This window comes from Hemitrygon akajei, chromosome 11 (genome assembly GCF_048418815.1).
Source record: "Hemitrygon akajei chromosome 11, sHemAka1.3, whole genome shotgun sequence".
Taxonomy (NCBI): domain Eukaryota; kingdom Metazoa; phylum Chordata; class Chondrichthyes; order Myliobatiformes; family Dasyatidae; genus Hemitrygon; species Hemitrygon akajei.
In genome coordinates this window covers 6,686,625-6,707,915 of record NC_133134.1, presented here as the reverse complement: position 1 = coordinate 6,707,915, position 21,291 = coordinate 6,686,625, and the positions used below count along the sequence as shown (strand labels likewise).

Here is a 21,291-nt window from a genome sequence, read left to right as displayed (position 1 = left end):
GTGTATGTGTGTAATGTGTGTGTGTATATATGTATATATGTGTGTGTGTATATATATCTATGTGTGTGTATGTATGTATATATGTGTGTGTATATGTACGCATGTATATATATTTGTGTGTGTGCATGTGTATATATATGTATATAGGAGGAGTACACAGGGAAACCTTTTCTGTGTAATGGATTTGTTCACTGACTTTTATGAATACTGCAATGGGGGTCCTCAACTCACAAATAGGAGGGGTTATCCCCCACAGCTAGACATTTCCTCTAACTCAATGGAGGGTCATTTACTAGAGACCTCAGCCTTGGGATCACACGTTCGTTGCCATTTTTATTATTTGAGTTTCTTGGTTCTTATTTGTTCAGGGGGTAGATCGATTAAGTTTTATTCTAATTTCAATGATACATTGACAGATAAATACAGATGGCTAAGGACAAGGTAAAATTCATTTCTTTTAATGTAAATGGACTATTAAATCCAATCAAATGTAAGAGAATTTTATCCAAAATGAAAAAAAGAACAAGCCCATGTAGTATATTTACAAGAAATTCATTTAAGTGATAATGAGCATAAAAAGCTAAAGAGAATGGGCTTCACTAATCTGTTTTTCTCATCATATAAATCAGGACATAGGAGAGGAGTTGCTATTCTTATCTCAAGTAAGCTAAGTTTTGAAAAAATATTCGAAATGGGAGATAAAGAAGGCAGATATATTCTGGTAAGGGGGAATATAGACGGCAATTCAGTTACTCTATTGAATATATACGCACCCCCGGGAAGTGATACTGGTTTCTTTCAGAAAATTACTGCTATTATGGTAACGGAAACAGAAGGTCTCCTGATATGTGGGGGAGACTTAAATTTACAATTACAACCAAACTTAGACTCTCCAATAGAAAAACTATGAAACAAAATCTTTACATAAGAAAGTTAATACACTTTTTGAGGATGTTGGTTTAATTGATATACAGAGGGACCTTTTCCCTGACAGAAGGGATTACACTCATTATTCTGCTCCACATTCTGTATATACAAGAATAGACTATTTCATAACATTTGGAAAAGATAGATAGATAGATAAACACAAAATAGACAAAATAAACACCTGTGGAATTGGGACAATAGATGCAAGTGACCATGCACCTATATATTTATCTGTTGATTTTGACCTAAACCAAAGAATACTATTTGGAAACTAAATTCAAGTCTACTCAATGATCCATACTTTAAGGAACAAATTAAAAAAGAAATTGGTCTCTACTTAGAATTTAATGATAATGGAGAGGTTTCACCTCCCATTTTATGGGATACTCTGAAGGCAGTCTTAAGAGGGAAAATTATAGCGATATCTTCATATAAGAAAAAAATAAGGAATAAAGCATTAGAGGAATTACAAAATAGACTGAAGGAACTAGAGAAAAAGCACAAATTGAATTTGGCACAGGATACATTAGGGGAAATTAAAAGAATTAGGAATGAAATAAATAATTTGGCTACACAAGAAATCAGGAAAAACTTAATGTTTCTGAAACAGAGACATTATGAAAGTGGATCAAAATCTATGAAAATACTGGCATGGAAACTGAAAAAGAAGATAGCAGAAAATACAATTCATAGAATTAGGGACCCAAGAACGAAAATGATAAAAAGTAAGCTAAGTGAAATTCAAGAAGCTTTTGAAGTGTTTTACAAAACTCTATATTCCAAAGTTCCAGGGGGAAGCATAACCCAAATTGACACCTTCTTGAATTCTCTAGAGTCACCCACTTTAAGCGAAGAACAAAATAGAATGATGACTGCTGACATAACTGAAGTTGAATTAAAAGCTGCAATTAGTAGGCTTAAATTAAGCAAGTCACCAGGATCAGATGGGTATACGGCAGAGTGGTACAAAGAATTTAAAAATGAGTTAATTCCTGTTTTACTCCCCACAATGAACTGGGTTCTAAAAAAGGCACAAATGCCACCCAGTTGGAAGGAAGCAATAATCTCAGCTATACCGAAAGAAGGCAAGGATAAAATGGAATGCGGGTCATTTAGACCAATATCTGTTCTTAATGTAGATTATAGGTTATTCGCCTCCATCATGGCCAAACGATTAGAGGAGTTTCTACCCATACTGATACGTAATGATCAGACAGGTTTTATACGACAACGCCAGACTCAAGACAATATACGAAGGACACTTCACATTATGGATCATATACAAAAAAATAAAATCGAAGCAATAGTGATAAGCGTAGACGCTGAAAAAGCATTTGATTCGGTTAATTGGAATTTTCTTTACAGAGTTTTACATAGATTTGGTTTCCAAGACACAATTATTAAAACTATACAGACAATATATGACAATCCTACTGCTAGGATTAAAATCAATGGATATTTATCAAATAGTCTTACCCTAGAAAGGGGCATGAGACAGGGTTGTGCATGGTCACCGCTACTCTTCGCGTTATATCTGGAACCATTAGCTCAATACATCAGACAAAATGAAGATATCAGAGGAATTACTATTAAAGGGACAGAGCATAAATTGGCTTGTTGTGTGGATGACATTTTGATCTATCTAGGGCAACCAACATACTCTTTACCTAATTTGATGCAATCCTTTGAACAATATGGTCAATTATCAGGATACAAGATCAACATAGATAAAACCCAATTACTTTCATATTACTATAGCCCACCAAGAGAAATTGAAAGTTGATACCCCTGGGCATGGCACACAGAGTCTTTCAAATATTTGGGCATCATTATGCCAAAAGATTTGGCAAAATTATCAGAATGTAATTATCAGCCTTTATATAAAAAAAATTAAGGAAGATGTGGCAAGATGGAGCCTGATTCCTTTTCTCAGTCTCAGTTCAAGGATTGAGTCTATTAAAATGAATATACTGCCCAGACTGTTATATCTCTTTCAGACCCTACCAATAGAGATTAATCAAAATCAATTCAATGAATGGAACAAGATGCTATCAAGATATATTTGGCAGGGTAAAAGGCCTAGAATTCATCTCAAAACTTTGCAATTAGCAAAGGAAAAGGGGGGATGGGGCTTGCCTTCTCTTAGAGTTTATTATTTTGCAGCACAGTTGAGAGCTGTGATATGTTGGTGCAACCCATCATATGACGCTTAATGGAAAAACATTGAGGAGCGGGTACTTCCCATCCCCATACAAGCAATTTTGGCTGATAACAACCTGCAAAGGTACATAAATACTATTGATAACCCATGGGCGAAATTGACTCTTAAAATATGGAAAACCACTATAAAAGAATATAATCTAGAGGGGGATATTGCAATTCTTAAATGGTGTGCATATGACTCTGATTTTACACTAAATAAATTGGATGCTAGATTTAAGGACTGGACAGCTAAAGGAATAACAGTTCTTTGCAACATAATGAAAGAAGGAACACTGTTCAGTTTTGAAATGCTTAAAGAGAAACACTTATTAGAAAAACAAGATTTTTATCGGTATTTACAGATGCGACAATATGTTAATAAGACACTTAAAAATGTAACCAAGGCAAATACATGCTTGATAGAGCTCTTTAGAAAAGCATATAATTCAGATAATGGTAGTAGAATCATTTCACGCATGTATAAGGGGTTGTCAAATCTTAAAACACATTCGACTTCATACATTAAAACAAAATGGGAGAAGGAAGGAGGGATAATTATATCTGAGGAAGAATGGACAACAATATGGAGATATCAATGGAAGTGTACCAATTCACAGAAATGGAGGGAGTTTGGATGAAAAAACTTGATAAGATATTTTATTACACCCTCTCAGAAATCCCATTATGATAGTAACCTCCCTGTTTGCTGGAGAAATTGTGGAAATCAAAATGCAAATCATTATCATATTTTTTGGGACTGCCCTGTTATCAAAAACTATTGGAGGGGGATACACAATGCCCTACAAGACATCTTTAAATGTGAAGTACCCTTGGAGAGTAAGACCATATATTTTGGATATATACCTCAAGAATGGTTGAAAAGAGATAAATATTTAATGAATCTACTGTTGGTGGCTGATAAAAAGACTCTTACTAGGAAATGGTTATCACAGGAGAGCCCAACTTTAAATACATGGATGGAAATTACAATGGACATTTACAAAATGGAGAAGATAACAGCATCTGTTAATCATAAGCTGGAACAATTTGATTCCTACTGGGGAAAAATGGTTTAACTACATAATGCCTCATAGGCCTGATTTTATTCTCACAAATCAATGAATCTGTTGTAAAAAAAAATCACTCCCTACTTGTACATAGTTCTTTCCTTTTGCTTGTTTTTTCTTTCTACTCTTTTCTGTAAGTGTATACCTCAGATAAATACTTTGTGGAGATTTGTGATATATATGATTATATGATGTATATGTATAATGTCTGAAATACATCTTATGGAAATGTTTAATGAACTTCAATAAAAAAATAAATTACAAAAAAAAAGTAGAGCAGTGGATGTGGCGATATGGATCTTAGGCATTTGATGAAATTCTTCCTGGAAAGCTCATTCAGAAAGGCAGGTGACATCGGATGCAGGAAAATTTAGCTTTGTGGTTTCAGAATTGGCTTACCCACAGAAGACAGGGTGTTGGTAGACAGTGTGTATTCTGCTTGGAGGTCTGTGACCAGTGGTGTTCTGCAGGGATTTGTTCTGGGACCTGTGCTTTCTGTGGATTTTGTAAATGATTTGGATGAGGAAGTGGAATGGCGGGTTAGCAATTTTGCAGATGACACAAATGGTGAAATTGTGGGTAGTGTAGAGGGTTGTAGTAGGTTGCAAAGGGACATTGTCTGGCTGGCAAGCTGGGCTGAGATGTGGCAGGTAGAGTTCAATTTGGAAGTATGTGAAGTGATTCACTTTGGTAGGTCAAATTTGAGGGCAGAATACAGAGTTAATGGCAGAATTTGCAGTGTGAAGGAACAAATGGATCTTGGGATCCTTGTGCCTAGATCCCTCAAAGTTGCCATGCAAGTTGATAGGTGGTGTCATTAGTAAGAGGATTGAGTTGAAGAGCCACTAGGCTCTGTAAACTCTGGTTAGAACATACTTGGAATGTTGTGTTCGGTTCTGGCCGTCTCAATACGGGCAGGATATGGAAGCTTTAGAGGGGGTGCAGAGGAGATTTACCAGGATGCCGTCTGGATTAGAGAGCATGTCTTGTGAGGAAGGGCTGAATGAGCTTTGGAACAAAGGAGGATGAGCAGTGACTTGATAGAGGTGTACAAAATGATAAGAGGAATAGATCGATCAATTCTTTCCCTGGGAGGGGGTTGGGGCACATAATTATGAAGGTGATTGGAGGAGAATAGTGGGAAAGTATGTCAGAGGTAAGTTTTTGTTTACAAAGTGATGGGTGCATGGAACACACTGCCTGGAGTGGTGTTGGAGGAAGCTGCATTAGGGACATTTAAGAAACTCTTTGGGCACATGGATGATATAACAAAGGAGGGCTATGTTGGGCAGAAGGGTTAGATTGATCTTGGAGTAGGTTTAAAAAGTTGACATAACATTGTTGGCTGAAGGGCCTGTACTTTGCTGAAATGTTCTATGCTGTAGAAGTAGGTTTTAAAATGTAACAAACAAATATCTTTAAATAATCCTGATGAAGTGTTTCGACCCAAAATGTCAACAGATCATTCCTCCCCAAATGCCCTCCCTCCCCAAATTGCTGCCCAGTTCCTCCAGCATATTGTTGCTCCAGATTCCAATCTCTTGTGCATGCTGGGGATACAATTTCCCTAATGAATCTGCCTCGACCACCACTCCTGGTAGCATGTTCTGTGTTGGGGGAAAAAACTACCTCTGTCGTACTTGCCTCCAGTCACCTTAAAGTTATGCCCACTTGTATTAGCCATTTCCACCCTGGGAAAAAGTTGCTTGATGTATGCCTCTTATCATCCTGTATGCCTCTATTGTGTCACCTTTCATCCTCTTTCGCTACAAAGAGAAAAGCACCAGCATTTCTCTTCAGAACATCTTAGAACAGGAAAAGGAAGGGGAATATTTTGGTGAAGCAGTTCAGAACTTGGGACAAGTGAAAGTACAGGCATCTATAGTGGAGCAATTTAATCTGGGAATCAGTAGGGATCTTGGATCAGAGTTGGAAGAACGCACATGCTCTGAAGTTCCACTACAGAGGAGTTTAAAAATATGCAGGTTTTGAAATTGATATATTGCTTGGCAGAACCAATGTGGGTCAGCCTGCCTGGAAGAGATATGTGAATGGAAATCAGGACACCAAACAGCGTTAAGTCACTTCAAGATAGCAATATTGAACATGAAGGCTAACAAGGAGTGCATTAATAAAGATGAAGGCGATTTTTTTTTTCAGTATGTGATCTAAGTTGAAGGAAGTTGGCTGGTGTTACACAGATAGAAATTGCCCACCTGAGAAAGTCGGCAGCTAAGCATTGTTAGTGTGTTATCCTGTTGCCAGAGGCACTTTAAACATGAAGTTAAAAGAATCTGGCATCAGCACCACATGTCTTATTTAAAATAGTTTAAATGAAATTCCTGGAGTGTAGGAAGTTATTTTTGGTCTTTGAAGACGGGTTACTGTGCAGCCTTTCATTAAATGTGTTCTAACACGCAGTGAGTATGAGATTCTTTGTACATTTGAGCTGTACATGGGGTTGCTTTCCCCAACACTAATGTTTCTTTTCAGTATTTCAGATTTCAAAATGTATAATACAATTGCAGACTGCAGGACAGCTGTAACTGAGTAGAGTTAATGCTTTATATAGAATAGTACAGGCCTTTCGGCCCATATTGATCTGCTGATCAGTGTAAACCTGATCCGTGATCACTTTAACCCTTCCTTCCCACACAGCCCATAACTCTCCATTTTTCTTCTATTCATGTGCCTTTTTAAGAGTCTCTGAAATGTCCGTATTATCAGCCTCCATTACAAATCCCACAGTGTGTTCCATGCACCTACTACTCTCTGTTTATAGAAAAATAAAACACTTACCTCTGACAACTCCCCTAAACTGCCCTGCACTCACCTTAAGCTGATGTCCTCTGGTATTGGCCATTGCTGCCCTGCGGAACAGGCGAAGACACTTGCTATCCACACACAATAGAGGAGTGGCATTATGGGGTCAAGAGTTTGGGCAGTTTGGAGCTGACTGAGATGAATGGGAGGATTTGAGTCTGGGGGTGACTTGGATGTACAGTATAAGGATGTCAGTGGCAGGAGAAGCAAAATGGCCTAGTGGAGAGGATGTGGGCTCCAGTGGCAAAGCTCAGTGACAAAATCTTAGTTAGCTTGTGTGTGTGGCTGGTTAATTGAATGAAATTGATGGTGAGTTTGGTGATGAAGATGGAAAGAATTCAAAATTCATGATTCTGAATGATAAACTCATTCAGAAAGCCGCTGCTAGACTTTAACCACAACCAGGATGAGGTGACATATCACTCCTGTCCTAACAACTCGTCATTGGCTTCCTGTATCTTTTAGAATTGATTTTAAAGTTCTCTTACTTGTTCGTAAACCTCTCAATGACATCAGAGTCATTTTCATTTTATAAGCCTGCTCAAGTTCTCATATCTTCTTCCGCCTGTCTCTTAAATTTAAACAGTCTCCCTCAAAAGATAATTAGCAGGTTAGCTTTGCTCCTAAACCATGGAATTCAATACCTAAAACTGTAGGGGATGCAGACTCAGTTGACACTTTTAAATGCAAGCTCAAAACCTGTTTATTTGACCTGGCTTTTAACTTGTATCTTTTTGTCTTTTACTTACGGGTTTATTTTTTATTTCTTTATTTTATTTTCGTATTTGTACTTTTATCCCATTGTAAAGCACTTTGGTCTATATTTTCTGTAATATTTAAATATTACAGTGCTCTATAAATAAAATTATTGTTGAAAGCAGTTGCTAAAGTCTTCGTAGCAGTGTTGAACTTGGAAAAATTAAAAACCTTGCCCTTCTATGTCTTGGTAAAACAGCCTGACAATACTGATAATGTTAAAACTGAGAGCTGTTATGGATGTTATGGATACCCAAAGACATTTATGAAATTTGCCATAGAGTACCATATAGATGGAGATAGGTTATGTGTGTGGGTGAGCGGGAGGGAGGAACGGGGCTCGTTTTGCTGTTGTTTTGTTGCTTGTTGTGTTCTGTGTTGTTCTGAGCATTGTGAGCATGCTACATTGGCACCAGAATGTGTGGGGACTCCTGCGGTCTGCCGCCAGCACATTAGTCGATGCGTTGGTTGTAAACACAAATTATGCATTTTGCTGTATGTTTTCATGTTCACATGATAAATAAATGAACCTAAATCTAATATATTGAAGGATTACAGAAACCTGCACAGGTTCAGATCTGCTTTTGGCAGCACTACTTAGATAGAATCAGAATCACTTTATTTCTAATATGTGAAGAATACCAGAATTGATTGTGCCAAGAATAAAACAGGGCAGCACAATAGACAACATAACAACCAACATTTTACAAGACAATAGTGAAAACAGCCATGCACAATTGACAACTAGCAGAATGATCACATGCACAAATATCAATAATCAAACTTAAATGTGAGCATACGAGCAGACTAAATAATTATTAGCAGAACAAGGAGAGCTGGAAAGACCACTTAATAAATGTTCTGCAAGGACAGTTAGTTTTTTTTTACCTGAGTGAGTTTTGTTGGGAAGCTGGATAGCTACAGGAAATAAGCTTCGAATCGCCTATTCATCAAATTGCCATCAGGGAGATGCTACAAGTTCCTCACTACCAGGACAACATCTGGTGATGTACTAGTGGTGTCTCCCCGATGACCAATTTGATGAATAGGTGGGTGGACCCAGTAGCAACTTTTCCAGCACTTTTCTTTGCTCTGGTGATGAAAAGGCCTTTTAACGTTGATAGCTGACAGCCAATGATCTTCTCCCCTAAGTGACCACTCGCTGAAACCTGCACTTGGATAGGAGGAGACCGTGGGAAACCAAATGGTGATAAAGATGGAAACAGCACCTTTGATGGCATTCCTTGAAATGATGGGGGTGGGGGGGGGGGGGGTTATGCAAGGTTAGTTATGTACTGTTGAACAGAAGTGTTCAAGGAGACTAACTGAATAAGGATAACAGAAGCTGCTGGAAGTATGGTCATGCAGCATCTGTGAGACGAGGAACAGGGCCGACATTTCAGATTGAAGACCTTTTATCAGAACGGTTCTGATGAAGGGTCTCGAACCGGAAATGTTAATCTCATGTCTCTTCCCACAGATGGGGTCTGACCTAGCATTTTCTGATTTTGTTTTAATTTTCCATCATCTGCAGTTTGATATCTTAATGAAGGGGGACAGTCTTTTCAGATCCTATTATAACTAAGGATTTTAGTTTTGTTTATTCTGTTTTGATGCAGACTTAGGATTCAAATCATTCTGAAAGTAAGTCTTGAGAGATCAGTTTACAGGAAAGAAAGGTTAATGAAGAAAGGTAATGTTAAAAGAATGTATTTGATGATACAGTGTGGAACAGGCCCTTCCAGCCCACTGTCCAGAAATCCACCTTTTTAACCCTAACCTAATCACAGGACAATTTGCAATGACCAATTAACCTACTGACCAGTATCAGTTTGGACTTTGGGAGAAATCCAGAGCCCCTGGAGCAAACATGGGCTCAGGGAAAGCATGAACAAACGTCTTACAGACAGTGCTGGGATTGAACTCCAAATTCTAACTGTAATAGCGTCGCTTTTACTGCTGCACCACCATGGCATAGCGTATTCTGCGTGAACACTTTGCTAATTTGCTGGTGTAAACAGAACGTTGTTTGGTTAATGCGAATTATTTTTCATTGTAGGTAACGAGCAGGGGTTCTGTATGATGTGCATGTTGCAGAACCATATCACCCAGGTCTTCTCCAACTCCGGGAACGTCATCAAGCCCATGTCTGTCATCAATGATCTTAGACGTAAGAATTGCTTTTTCTTGAGTTCCCTTGATGCAATAAACTGTCAAAGTAACAATGCAGTGGAACCTCAATTATCTGCCTTTATGTAACATTCTGCAGTGGACATTGAAAATCGATGGATAACCACAAATTTCGAAATGTGTAGTATAAAAGAAATCTCTTGGCACAAAGAAGATTTATTCACATAACAAAAACTAAATGTAATCTTTCTTATGCCTAAGGTTAACTTCTGTCAGAAGGAGATTGATATTAGCAGGCTGTTTAGTAAGGTAAGAATTTGTACACAAGTCTTGGCAGATAATTGAAATGTGGATAATGGAAGTTCCACTGTGTCTAGTTTGAGAATCTTATTGACTTTGATTTGAAACTGCTTACTAGGCTACTGGTTTGTAATTTTATGGAATGCAATTTCCCCCTCAAAAGCCTTAATTTTAAAAATTCCATGGAATTTGACCCAATGCCCCCTTAAAGTCAGTGCACCTCATGGGAGAAGGATTCTTAACAATCCTGTGCCAGATACAAGCTAAGGTTAAAGATTTAAAAAAAGAAGAGGTTTTAATATGGAGGTTTGTTTTTTGTGTAAAGCACTTCATTAGTATTACATCTCAATAACCCAAGAATTCATGAGAACTTAAAAGAACTCATGACTTTCTGTTTATTATCTTGGGTTCCCTTTGAAAATAGCATGCCTGGTGTGCTGGACTGTGCTTCTGTAGACCTTATACATGAACGCTAACTTATCACCTCAGTAACTTAACATTTTATCTGATTTTCACCAAACTTGATCAGTGATTTTTCTCTTCAGACTCGTGGTACCTTTTGATAAAACAGTAGGTGAACTGGATACAGCACCTAAGCACGAGACCTCAGTAAGTTAGACTTTATTAGATTTTTACCAAACTTATAAGGAACTTCCTCTACACTTGATGCATTCATTAAAAAATGGGAAAACTTTATACTTGTGATTACTAATTTGATATCCTGATCAATGCTCAAGTTTGCAAAATGCCCCAAAATAAACTTTGCAAAATGACAGACCTACATGAAAGTGCTGAAACATTTTTTTGCGAGTACTGAATTGTTGAAAATCAGGCCCTGTTTTAAGAATTTTTTTTATGATGATGTACTTTATTCTCCTGATTCTTTACTTTAAAGTTTCTGCCCTCTTATAATCTTCAGTATTCCAGAAAGGTTGAAACTTCTGAATTACTGTATAGTTTTCCAGTAGTACTAGAGAACAGAGTTGTTGTTTTAATGAAGCAACTCTTTAAAATATTGAGATCATTTATTCTTAGTGACTTGCTCATGGTCGTTCATTAAATTAGAGCCTCTAGCATAACTGAAAATCTTTGGTGCAATTGGGATGACTAATTAAGTGCAATAGAATTAGCTGGTGGAGAGCATGATTGTGTGCACTCTGGTAACTTTCCATAATGGCTGGTGTTTAAGGGGAGTTGGATTTGTTGCTACCTTACGAGAGTTTACCAAGGTATTAAATCTTGGAAGCTCTTCTTTTCCAAATAACTGTGTGTAAAGTACTGAGGAATTGTATGGAATGCTGCAAAATAACTGGAAAAAGATTTAGCAATTGGTGGGACTACAGCCATCAGAAGAAAACTGAGTTATAGGGAAAGGTTACATGGGTTAGGACTTTATTTCCTGGAGCGTAGGAGAATGAGGAGACATTTGGTAGAACTAGACAAAATTGAGGGGTATAGATAGGGTAAATTCAAGGAGGCTTTTTCCACTGAGGTTGGGTGAGATTAGAACTGCAGGTTAAGGGTGAAACAGATGTAGAGGCTAATTTTTATGATAATTTATAGTGTCAACCACCCTGCATTTGAAGTATAGTGTTTGTGTGTATTTTCTGTTTATAGTGACTAGGCAGCATTTTAGTAAACAAAATCTGTCATTTCAAATTGTAGGCTTCAGTTTAGAATTTCAGGATGTACATGGATTTGTCTGTTTGCTAACCCAGTCAATCAAAATGCACTGTTTACCTTTTCTGAAGGGTGAACATAATTCTCACTACATGGAGTTGTAGTGGTGATGTTGTCCTGATGATTAGGCTTTCTTTAGCTGATACTACGATCACACAGGGTTAGTTTAAGAGTTTGAAGAGAAATTGTTGCTGCTTCTGGCCTATAAATAATATTTGGGGTGTGGGGGGAATGAATCTTCTGAATCCAGCAGTTCTTGCCTTCTATTCTTACCAGAATAGAAGGACATCCCTTTAGACCAGACATGAGGAAATTCTTTAGCCAGAGAGTGGTGAATCTGGTATTTATTGCTACAGACAGCTGTGGAGGCTGTCACTGGCTTCATTTAAAGCGGAGGTAGATAGGTTCTTGATGGTGATGAGACTGGTGGGCTGCCCTAGCACAATCTTGGGTTTGTTAATTGTTAACACAAGCGACAAATTTTGCTGTATGCTTCGATGTACATGTGATCTGAATAGTAAATATGTCAAAGGGAGAATGGAGAAGGGAGGGTTAATAAATCAGCCGTGATGGAATGGTAAAGCAAACTTGATGGACGAAATAGCCTGATTCTTCTTGTATGTCTTATGGTCTTTGCACAATGTCTGTAGATTACTTAGTTAATGTGGATTTATGCTTAAGGAGTTGTGAAGAGGTTTCTGGTGGACTGGAAAATAAGCATCAAGGCAAAAGATTGCCATACTTGATGCATTAAATGGAAATATTGAACAAATGTCAGACACTTCTATAATAAATATAAATAGTCCAGATTATTTTTGGCTTTTTTCAATTTGACTGGTAGCTCTTTGATTTCAAGTATTAACACGGGAGTATTTTACTCTGGTACCTGAACTGTTTCATTAGTTCACATAGGATGCTTCAAAATTGTTAAATCACATTTTAAGTGTAAAGATGTATTTCTGTCCTTCAGTTTCCCCTTCTCCCATTCCAGCCCTTTTTCACAGAGTGATAGAGCTTCAGAGCACTGAAACAGGCCCTTTGGCCCATCTAATCTGCCAGACTGTTATTGTGCCTATTTCCGTCCCAGTCCATGCCTAGTCTTGTTGTGATAATCTCGGATCTCATGAAGGATAAGCTTAAATAGATAATGTGAATTAATATTGTTTGATAATTGTTCAGTGGTTGTTGCTGCAAAGAAATTAAGCAAAACCTATTGTGTTGGTTTTATTCTGATCAGTTAACTTCTGTAGTTTAGTTCTGGACCATTGGGGATATTCAAATTAAGTGTGGCAGTATATGTACTTCATGGAGTTGGTATCCTAACTCAATTCAGCTGTAAAGCATTTATCAACATGAACAATTATTGTAACAGTAGTCTTAATTAGTGTAAATTATAGTGCAAACACCAGAGGGCATAGGTACAAAATTAAGGGAGGGAAGTTTAGGGGAGACATCAGGGGTAAGTTTTTTTACACAGAGGGTTGTGAGTGCCTGGAATGACTTGCCAGGGATGGTGGTGGAGGCTAAAACATTAGGGGTATTTAAGAGCCTCTTGGACAGGCACATGGATGAAAGAAAAATGGAAGGTTATGGGGTAGTGTGGTTTAGTACTATTTAAGGATTATATGGGTCGGCACAACATGGAGGGCTGAAGGGCTTGTACAGTGCCATAGTGTTCTGTGGTTTAACTAATTGTTTTAATTGTTTCTGTAGTTCATTACTCATGTACATGGTATAAATTGGGTTCTAACGAATAAGTCGTTCAGTATTTGGAGACCATCCTTGGCTGCTTGCGATTGTACATACACACAACATGTGGGGGAGAGGGGTGCCATGGTAGCATAGCAGTTAGTGCGATGCCACTGCAGCTCAGGGCGTTGGAGTTTGGAGTTCAGTTCCAGCATCAGTATCCTCTGTAAGAAGTTTGTTTGTCCTTCGCGTGAGCGCATGGGTTTCCTGTGGATGCTCTGGTTTCCTCCACAAGTCCAAAGATGTACCAGTTAGATTAATAGGTCAGTGTAAATTGTCTGTGATTGGGCAGCAACATGGGTTGCTGGGCAGCACTTTTCATGGGCTGATAGGGCCTGGTCCACACTGTGTCTCTAAATAAAAAGAAAATAAAGTACATACTGAAGTTCTTCCAGTTCTTCAGTGTCTACAATTGATTATCATTGCAATCGCTGCCTGACTGATGTTAACCTGTCTAATCATGCCGTCCTCTTGTGTTCTCACTGACATAACACATGGAATGTAAATATGAATTGGAGTTTGCCTTTTCTAACCTGGTCATTGTGGATAGCCTGTCTCTTCCCTAATGGAGAGTAGCTTCAGGGAGATTGACCTGCAGTTTTGCTATTTCATATTGCTAATCAAAGCATATGATTAAAAGAGGGGTTTCACATCTAAGTTTGAACCTGTATGTTGTACCTCAGCAAAGGGCATTAGAATGGATACTATGGCAGGAATTACAAGTGGCTTCATTTCCTTACTTCCCATGCTAGTGTAGAGCATTAAAGACAATGGCCCTGTCACGCATCAGCCAATTCAGCACAGGTCCAAAACTTATGGAAGAAACCTTTCCCATGGTAACAGGCTCAAAGTTGCATTCATGATAAAAGATTTAATTTTCAAAGTGATCTGAACTTTAGTTACTATACTAGTCAATTCCATTATTAAATTTTCAATCTTTTAGGGATAGCAAAACATTTCCGATTTGGAAACCAGGAAGATGCTCACGAATTCCTACGTTACACAGTTGATGCTCTCCAGAAAGCATGCCTGAACGGAAGCAACAAGTGAGTATGTCTAAATGAAGATTGTATGACTTAGTATTTCATGGAACATTGTACATGGAATGGTAGATCCTTTGCCCCATGATATTGTACCATCCCTTAACCTAAGATTGGTCCAACTCTTTTTTATGACATAGCCCTCCATTTTCCTTTCATCCATATGCTTATCTAAGAGTCTTTTGAATGTCCCTAATGTATCTTCTCTACCACTGCCCTTAGCACGCCTACCACTCTGTAAAAACTGCCTCTGACATCCCCAATATACTTTGCTCTAAACACCTACAAATTATAACCCCTTGTATTAGCCGTTTCTGCCCTGGGAAAAGGTCTCTGGCTGTCCATTCTATCTATGCCTCTTATCATCTTGTACACCTCTATCAAGTCACCTCTCATCTTCCTGCATTGAATACTAATTTCAGATTTGCATACTTCATATATAAAAGTACTCTTGCGCGATAAAATATGTCAGTTATCCCCAGTTATATCATAAAAGCAGGCTGTAGGTCCACCCTAGTTTACAACTGGCCAACTTGTCTACAGCTTGTATGTATGAGCAAGACCAGCGGGACGAATTTGATGGCTGCTGTGAGGCTGCATGCATTCCTGTTGCCTGGAAGCTCAGTTTACAGCTCCATTTTCAACACAAACTGTTCAGGTTACAAGCAATTCACAAACAGAATCCTTTTGTAACCTGGGAACAAACTATAATGCACATTCTCTACAAGAATTGGAGGGTTATAAATGGTTTTAAGTTTATATAAATTCTCTTATGCATAATTTAAAATAGCACTTAGCAGAAATTTGTTTAAACAGGATGCAGCCTCCCCTCTGTGGATTCTGCCTATACTGCTTGCTGCCTCTGTAAACTGCCAGGATAATCAAAGACCCACACACCCCAGGTATTCTCTCTTCTCCCATCTCCCTTCAGCCAGAAGATTCAAAAGCCTGAAAGCATATAGTACCAGGCTCAAGGATACCTTCTATCCCACTGTTATCAGAGTCTTGAACAAACTTCTTATACAATATGATGGGCTCTTGGTCTCCATTTTCCTTGTTATGATCTTGCACTTTATCATTTACCTGCACTTTTTTGGGTAGCTTTTACACTTTTATTGTTTTAGTTCAATGCACTGTGTCATGATTTGATCCGTAATGTCCAGAATGCAAGACAAATTTTTCACTATCTTAGCACATGTACTCAGTAGCCACTTTATTGGGTATAGAAACATAGAAAATAGGTTCAGGAGTAGGCCCTTCGAGCCTGCACCGCTGTTCAGTATGATCATGGCTGATCATCCAACTCAGAACCCTGTACCTGCTTTCTCTCCATATCCCCTGATCCCTTTAGCCACAAGGGCCATATCTAACTTCCTCTTAAATATAGCCAATGAACCGGCCTCAACTGTTTCCTGTGGCAGAGAATTCCACAGATTCACTACCCTCTGCGTGAAGAAGTTCTTCCTCATCTCAGTCCTAAAAGGCTTCCCCTTTATCCTTAAACTGTGACCCCTAGTTCCGGACCTCCGCAACATCGGAAACAATCTTCCTGCATCTAGCCTGTCCAATCCCTTTAGAATTTTATACGTTTCAATAAGATCCCCCCTCAATCTTCTAAATTCCAGTGAGTATAAGCCTAGTCGATCCAGTCTTTCTTCATATGAAAGTCCTGTCATCCCAGGAATCAGTCTGGTGAACCTTCTCTGTACTCCCTCTAAGGCAAGAATGTCTTTCCTCAGATTAGGGGACCAAAACTGCACACAATATTCTAGGTGCGGTCTCACCAAGGCCTTGTACAACTGCAGTAGAACCTCCCTGCTCCTGTACTCAAATCCTTTTGCTATGAATGCCAACATACCATTTGCCTTTTTCACCGCCTGCTGTACCTGCATGCCCACCTTCAATGACTGGTGTACAATGACACCCAGGTCTCATTGCATCTCCCCTTTTCCTAATCGGCCACCGTTCAGATAATAATCTGTTTTCCTGTTCTTGCAACCAAAGTGGATAACCTCGCATTTATCCACATTAAATTGCACCTGCCATGAATTTGCCCACTCACCTAACCTATCCAAGTCACCCTGCATCCTCTTAGCATCCTGCGCACAGCTAACACCGCCACCCAGCTTCATGTCATCCGCAAACTTGGAGATGCTGCATTTAATTCCCTCGTCTAAATCATTAATATATATTGTAAACAACTGGGGTCCCAGCACTGAGCCTTGCGGTACCCCACTAGTCACTGCCTGCCTTTCTGAAAAGGTCCCGTTTACTCCCACTCTTTGCTTCCTGTCTGCCAACCAATTCCCTATCCACATTAATACCATACCCCCAATACCGTGTGCTTTAAGTTTGTACACTAATCTCCTGTGTGGGACCTTGTCAAAAGCCTTTTGAAAATCTAAATATACCACATCCACTGGCTCTCCCCTATCCACTCTACTAGCTACATCTTCAAAAACTTCTGTAAGATTCATCAGACATGATTTTTCTTTCACAAATCCATGCTGACTTTGTCCGATGATTTCACCTCTTTCCAAATGTGCTGTTATCACATCTTTGATAACCGACTCTAGCATTTTCCCCACCACCGATGTCAGACTAACCGGTCTATAATTCCCCGGTTTTTCTCTCCCTCCTTTTTTAAAAAGTGGGGTTACATTAGCCACCCTCCAATCCTCAGGAACTAATCCAGAATCTAAGGAGTTTTGAAAAATTATCACTAATGCATCCACTATTTCTTGGACTACTTCCTTAAGCACTCTGGGATGCAGACCATCTGGCCCTGGGGATTTATCTGCCTTTAATCCCTTCAATTTACCTAACACCACTTCCCTACTAACATGTATTTCCCTCAGTCCCTCCATCTCACTAGACCCTCGGTCCCTTACTATTTCTGGAAGATTATTTATGTCCTCCTCAGTGAAGACAGAACCAAAGTAGTTATTCAATTGGTCTGCCATGTCTTTGTTCCCTATGATCAATTCACCTGTTTCTGGCTGTAAAGGACCTACATTTGTCTTGACCAATCTTTTTCTTTTCACGTATCTATAAAAGCTTTTACAGTCAGTTTTTATGTTCCCTGCCAGCTTTCTCTCATAATCTTTTTTCCCTTTCCTAATTAAGCCCTTTGTCCTCCTCTGCTGGTCTCTGAATTTCTCCCAGTCCTCAGGTGTGCCGCTTTTTTTTGCTAATTTATATGTTTCTTCTTTGGACTTGATACTATCCCTAATTTCCCTTGTCAGCCACTGGTGCACTACCTTCCCTGGTTTATTCTTTTGCCAAACTGGGATGAACAATTGTTGTAGTTCATCCATGCGATCTTTAAATGCTTGCCATTGCATATCCACCGTCAACCCTTTAAATATCATTTGCCAGTCTATCTTAGCTAATTCACATCTCATACCTTCAAAGTTACCCTTCTTTAAGTTCAGAACCTTTGTTTCTGAATTAACTATGTCACTCTCCAGCTTAATAGCACACAAGCTCTTAAATGCAGATATCTAATCAGCAAATCATGTAGCAGCATCTCAATGAATAAAGGTGTGCAGGCATGGTCAAAGGTTTCAGTTGTTCAGACCAAACATCAGAATAGGGAAAAAAAGCGATCTAAATTACTTTGACTGTGGGATGATTGTTGGTGCTAGATGCGGTAGTTCGAGTATCTCAGAAACTGTTGATCTCCTGGAATTTTCATGCACAGCTGTCTCAAGAACATAGAGAAAGATGTGAAAAAACATCCAGTGAGCAGCAATTCTGTGGGCCTGAACTACTTGTTAATGAGAAGTCAGAGGTGAATGGCCAGACTGACAGGAAGGTGACAGTTACTCAAATAACTATGTCATACAACAGTAGTCTGTAAAAGAGCTTTGCTGAGTGCACAATGCATTGAACCTTGAAGTAGATGGGCTGCAGCAGCAGAAGACCACTGGGTTCCACTCCTGTACCTAATGAAGCGGTCAGCTTGAAATGCACAGAGTTCTCCATGTTTCTGTTGTTATCATATACTTAAGAGCATGGAGCAACTGGAAGTGAGCTCCATCTGTGGTTTGCCATATCATTATAGGCTTCACTTGTGTTTTGGTATTAAACTTTAGTTCAAGTTTATTGTCATTCAATTGTACACGTCTACAGCTAAACAAAACAATGTTCCTCTTGAGCCAAGGTGCAAAACACATTACAAATCACATACAGCACTTAAAATAATGTTAACAGACAAAAAAGTATCCTGTAGATGTACAAGTTGAGATAAAGTGCATCTGTGACATTTACAAATATGCAACAGTATAATGCTTCTGGTGCTGTCATAAATGAATACCTATAAATAAATTCTTTAGCTGTGAGGATAAGTAAACTGATTTGAAATATTTAAAATCAGTATGTTGTGCTGTCAAAATGAATGTATTTTTAACCAAGGATTAATTGTAAAACTGATTTTTCTTCTCGATGCCTCCACAGGTTGGATAGACAAACTCAGGCCACCACAATGATATATCAAATTTTCGGAGGGTACTTAAGATCCAGAGGTATGTTGTATTTTTATAAAGATTTGAGTCATTTTATATTTTTAACATTTCTTGTACAATTAATGGATGTGTAAATCAAAACTGCTTTTTGCTTTCTAGGCATCAGAATTACCTGATCGTAGAAAGGTGGATGTTTATTGTACTGTGCTGAAGTTCTTCAGTGTTAAAATTCTTGAACATTTTATATTACTGTATTTTTCTAACAGTGTTTTTCTGATTTTAGTTAAATGCCTAAACTGCAAAGGAGTTTCTGACACCTATGACCCATATTTGGATATTGCTCTAGAAATAAAGGTATTTGAGTATACTTTTTGCTAACCAACAAACTTGTATTTGTAAGAACCGATTCCCTATCTTTGCATTTGTACAAGCTTTTTCTATTAGTCAACCTTGATTTTCATAGCTGAGAGGTTTACTTCCTTGCTGTAGAAACACTGTCCAGAGGTTATGGTCGCTTCTAGTGCGGCAAGCTACAAGACAGTCTTTGTGGTTAACCCTCACCTTCAGACAGAGGTCAATAACGTTTCAAAGAAACCCAAGTCTAAATGAGCCACTGGGAGCATTGCCTTTATACAGGAAGACAGTGAACTGAAAGCAAGCTTCATTAAACCTCATTAATTTGGCCTCGACTATTGAATTGTATTTACTTCTGGGTACAATTTACATTTTTGATTACATTAACTAATTTACATTAAAATCCACATTTTAAAAACTGTCAGGACTTCATGATTGGAAAAAATTCTTTGACTTTGGGTAAAAAAAATCAGTGGAGTAGGGCTAAATGGAAACCTGTAAAGCTGCTGGCATAGGGATGATAGGCCAAATACCTGTGTAGTAAATGATTCTTTTCCAACATGCAGTGTAGGTAAAATTTTTCTAAATTACTACATTGTTTTAGGCTGCAGGAAATTTGGATACATTCATGATAATTATCAGCCAATACAATCGTTGCCAGTTTATAAACATGAGATTTGGCAGATGCTGGAAATCTACAGTAGCACACATCCAGAGGAATTCAGCAGGTCAGGCAGCATCTATGGAGGGGAATAAATAGTCAATTTTTCAGCCAAGTTCCTGCATCAAGACTGGAAAAGAAGGGGCACAAAGCAAGAATAAGAAGGTGGGAGGAGGGTCTCAGCCCCAAACATTGATGTTTACTCTTTTCCATAGATACTGCCTGACCTGTTAAGTTCCATCAGTATTTTATGTGTGTTACTCTGGATTTCCAGCATCTACTGAATCTCTTGTATTATTGATCGGAAAGAAAGGGGGAATAAGAAGGTGGAGGGAGGGGATGGAGTACAAGCTGGAAGGTGATAGGTGAAGCCAGGTGAGGGGAGGGAGGTGAAGTAAGAAGCTAGAAGGTAATGGGTTAAAAATAAAGGGCTGAAGAAGAAGGAATCTTATAGAAGAGGAGAGTGGACCATGGGGGAAAGGGAGGGAGGAAGGGAACCAGAGGAAAAGGATAAGCAGGTAAGGTGTAAAAAGGAGATTAGAAGGGAACCAGAATGGGGAATAGAAAAGGAGGGGAGGGGGAGAAATTACCAGAATAATTTTATAACTTGATTCAGATGTGAAAAGTCTGGATGTTAAATGTTTTGAATTTGCTGTTATAAATCTGATAACTGATGAGCAGATGATACTTGCTGCTAATATTAACTACTTAGTATAACCTTATGGTTTGAGAGAATAAAAGATGTAAGTTTATGTTGCTGATTAAATTCTGATCTTGATTACACACTTATAACCTTTTAGTTTTCTGTTCAGTTTGGATTTTCATTTTTAATGTAATTTTAAGTTGCATGTGATTTCTTTTTAATTTTGTAGAATTTATTTTTCAGTCCAGTGGTTCAGGGAATGGTTATAACAAATTTAAATCTTTCACATGTTTTAAGACTCTCAATGTATTAAATATTTAGGGATTTTTAAGAATTTTAGTATTTTGTCTTATGATCATATGTGAATATTTTTTATAGACAGCACCAAACATCACAAAAGCTCTGGATCAGTTTGTGAAACCTGAACAGCTAGATGGAGAAAATGCATACAAATGTACCAAGTGAGTAAACTACTTGCTACTGCAATTAAGGT

The 21,291-nt window shown here is 38.4% G+C and overlaps 1 protein-coding gene across 5 annotated transcripts in view; it reads left to right on the top strand.

Annotated features, from left to right (window-relative positions):
- usp42 (ubiquitin specific peptidase 42) overlaps positions 1-21,291 on the top strand; it is an 86,262-nt gene that overhangs the window by 21,876 nt on the left and 43,095 nt on the right. For 4 of the 5 annotated variants that reach the window (XM_073060153.1, XM_073060152.1, XM_073060151.1 and 1 more), the window contains exons 4-8: positions 9,835-9,945; positions 14,578-14,680; positions 19,133-19,200; positions 19,424-19,494; positions 21,177-21,259. In XM_073060153.1, the coding sequence (XP_072916254.1) occupies positions 9,835-9,945; positions 14,578-14,680; positions 19,133-19,200; positions 19,424-19,494; positions 21,177-21,259 (436 nt within the window). Of the gene's footprint in view, positions 1-9,834; positions 9,946-10,782; positions 10,815-14,577; positions 14,681-19,132; positions 19,201-19,423; positions 19,495-21,176; positions 21,260-21,291 lie in introns of those variants that run through there. The other variant, XM_073060154.1, reaches the window with a different exon arrangement.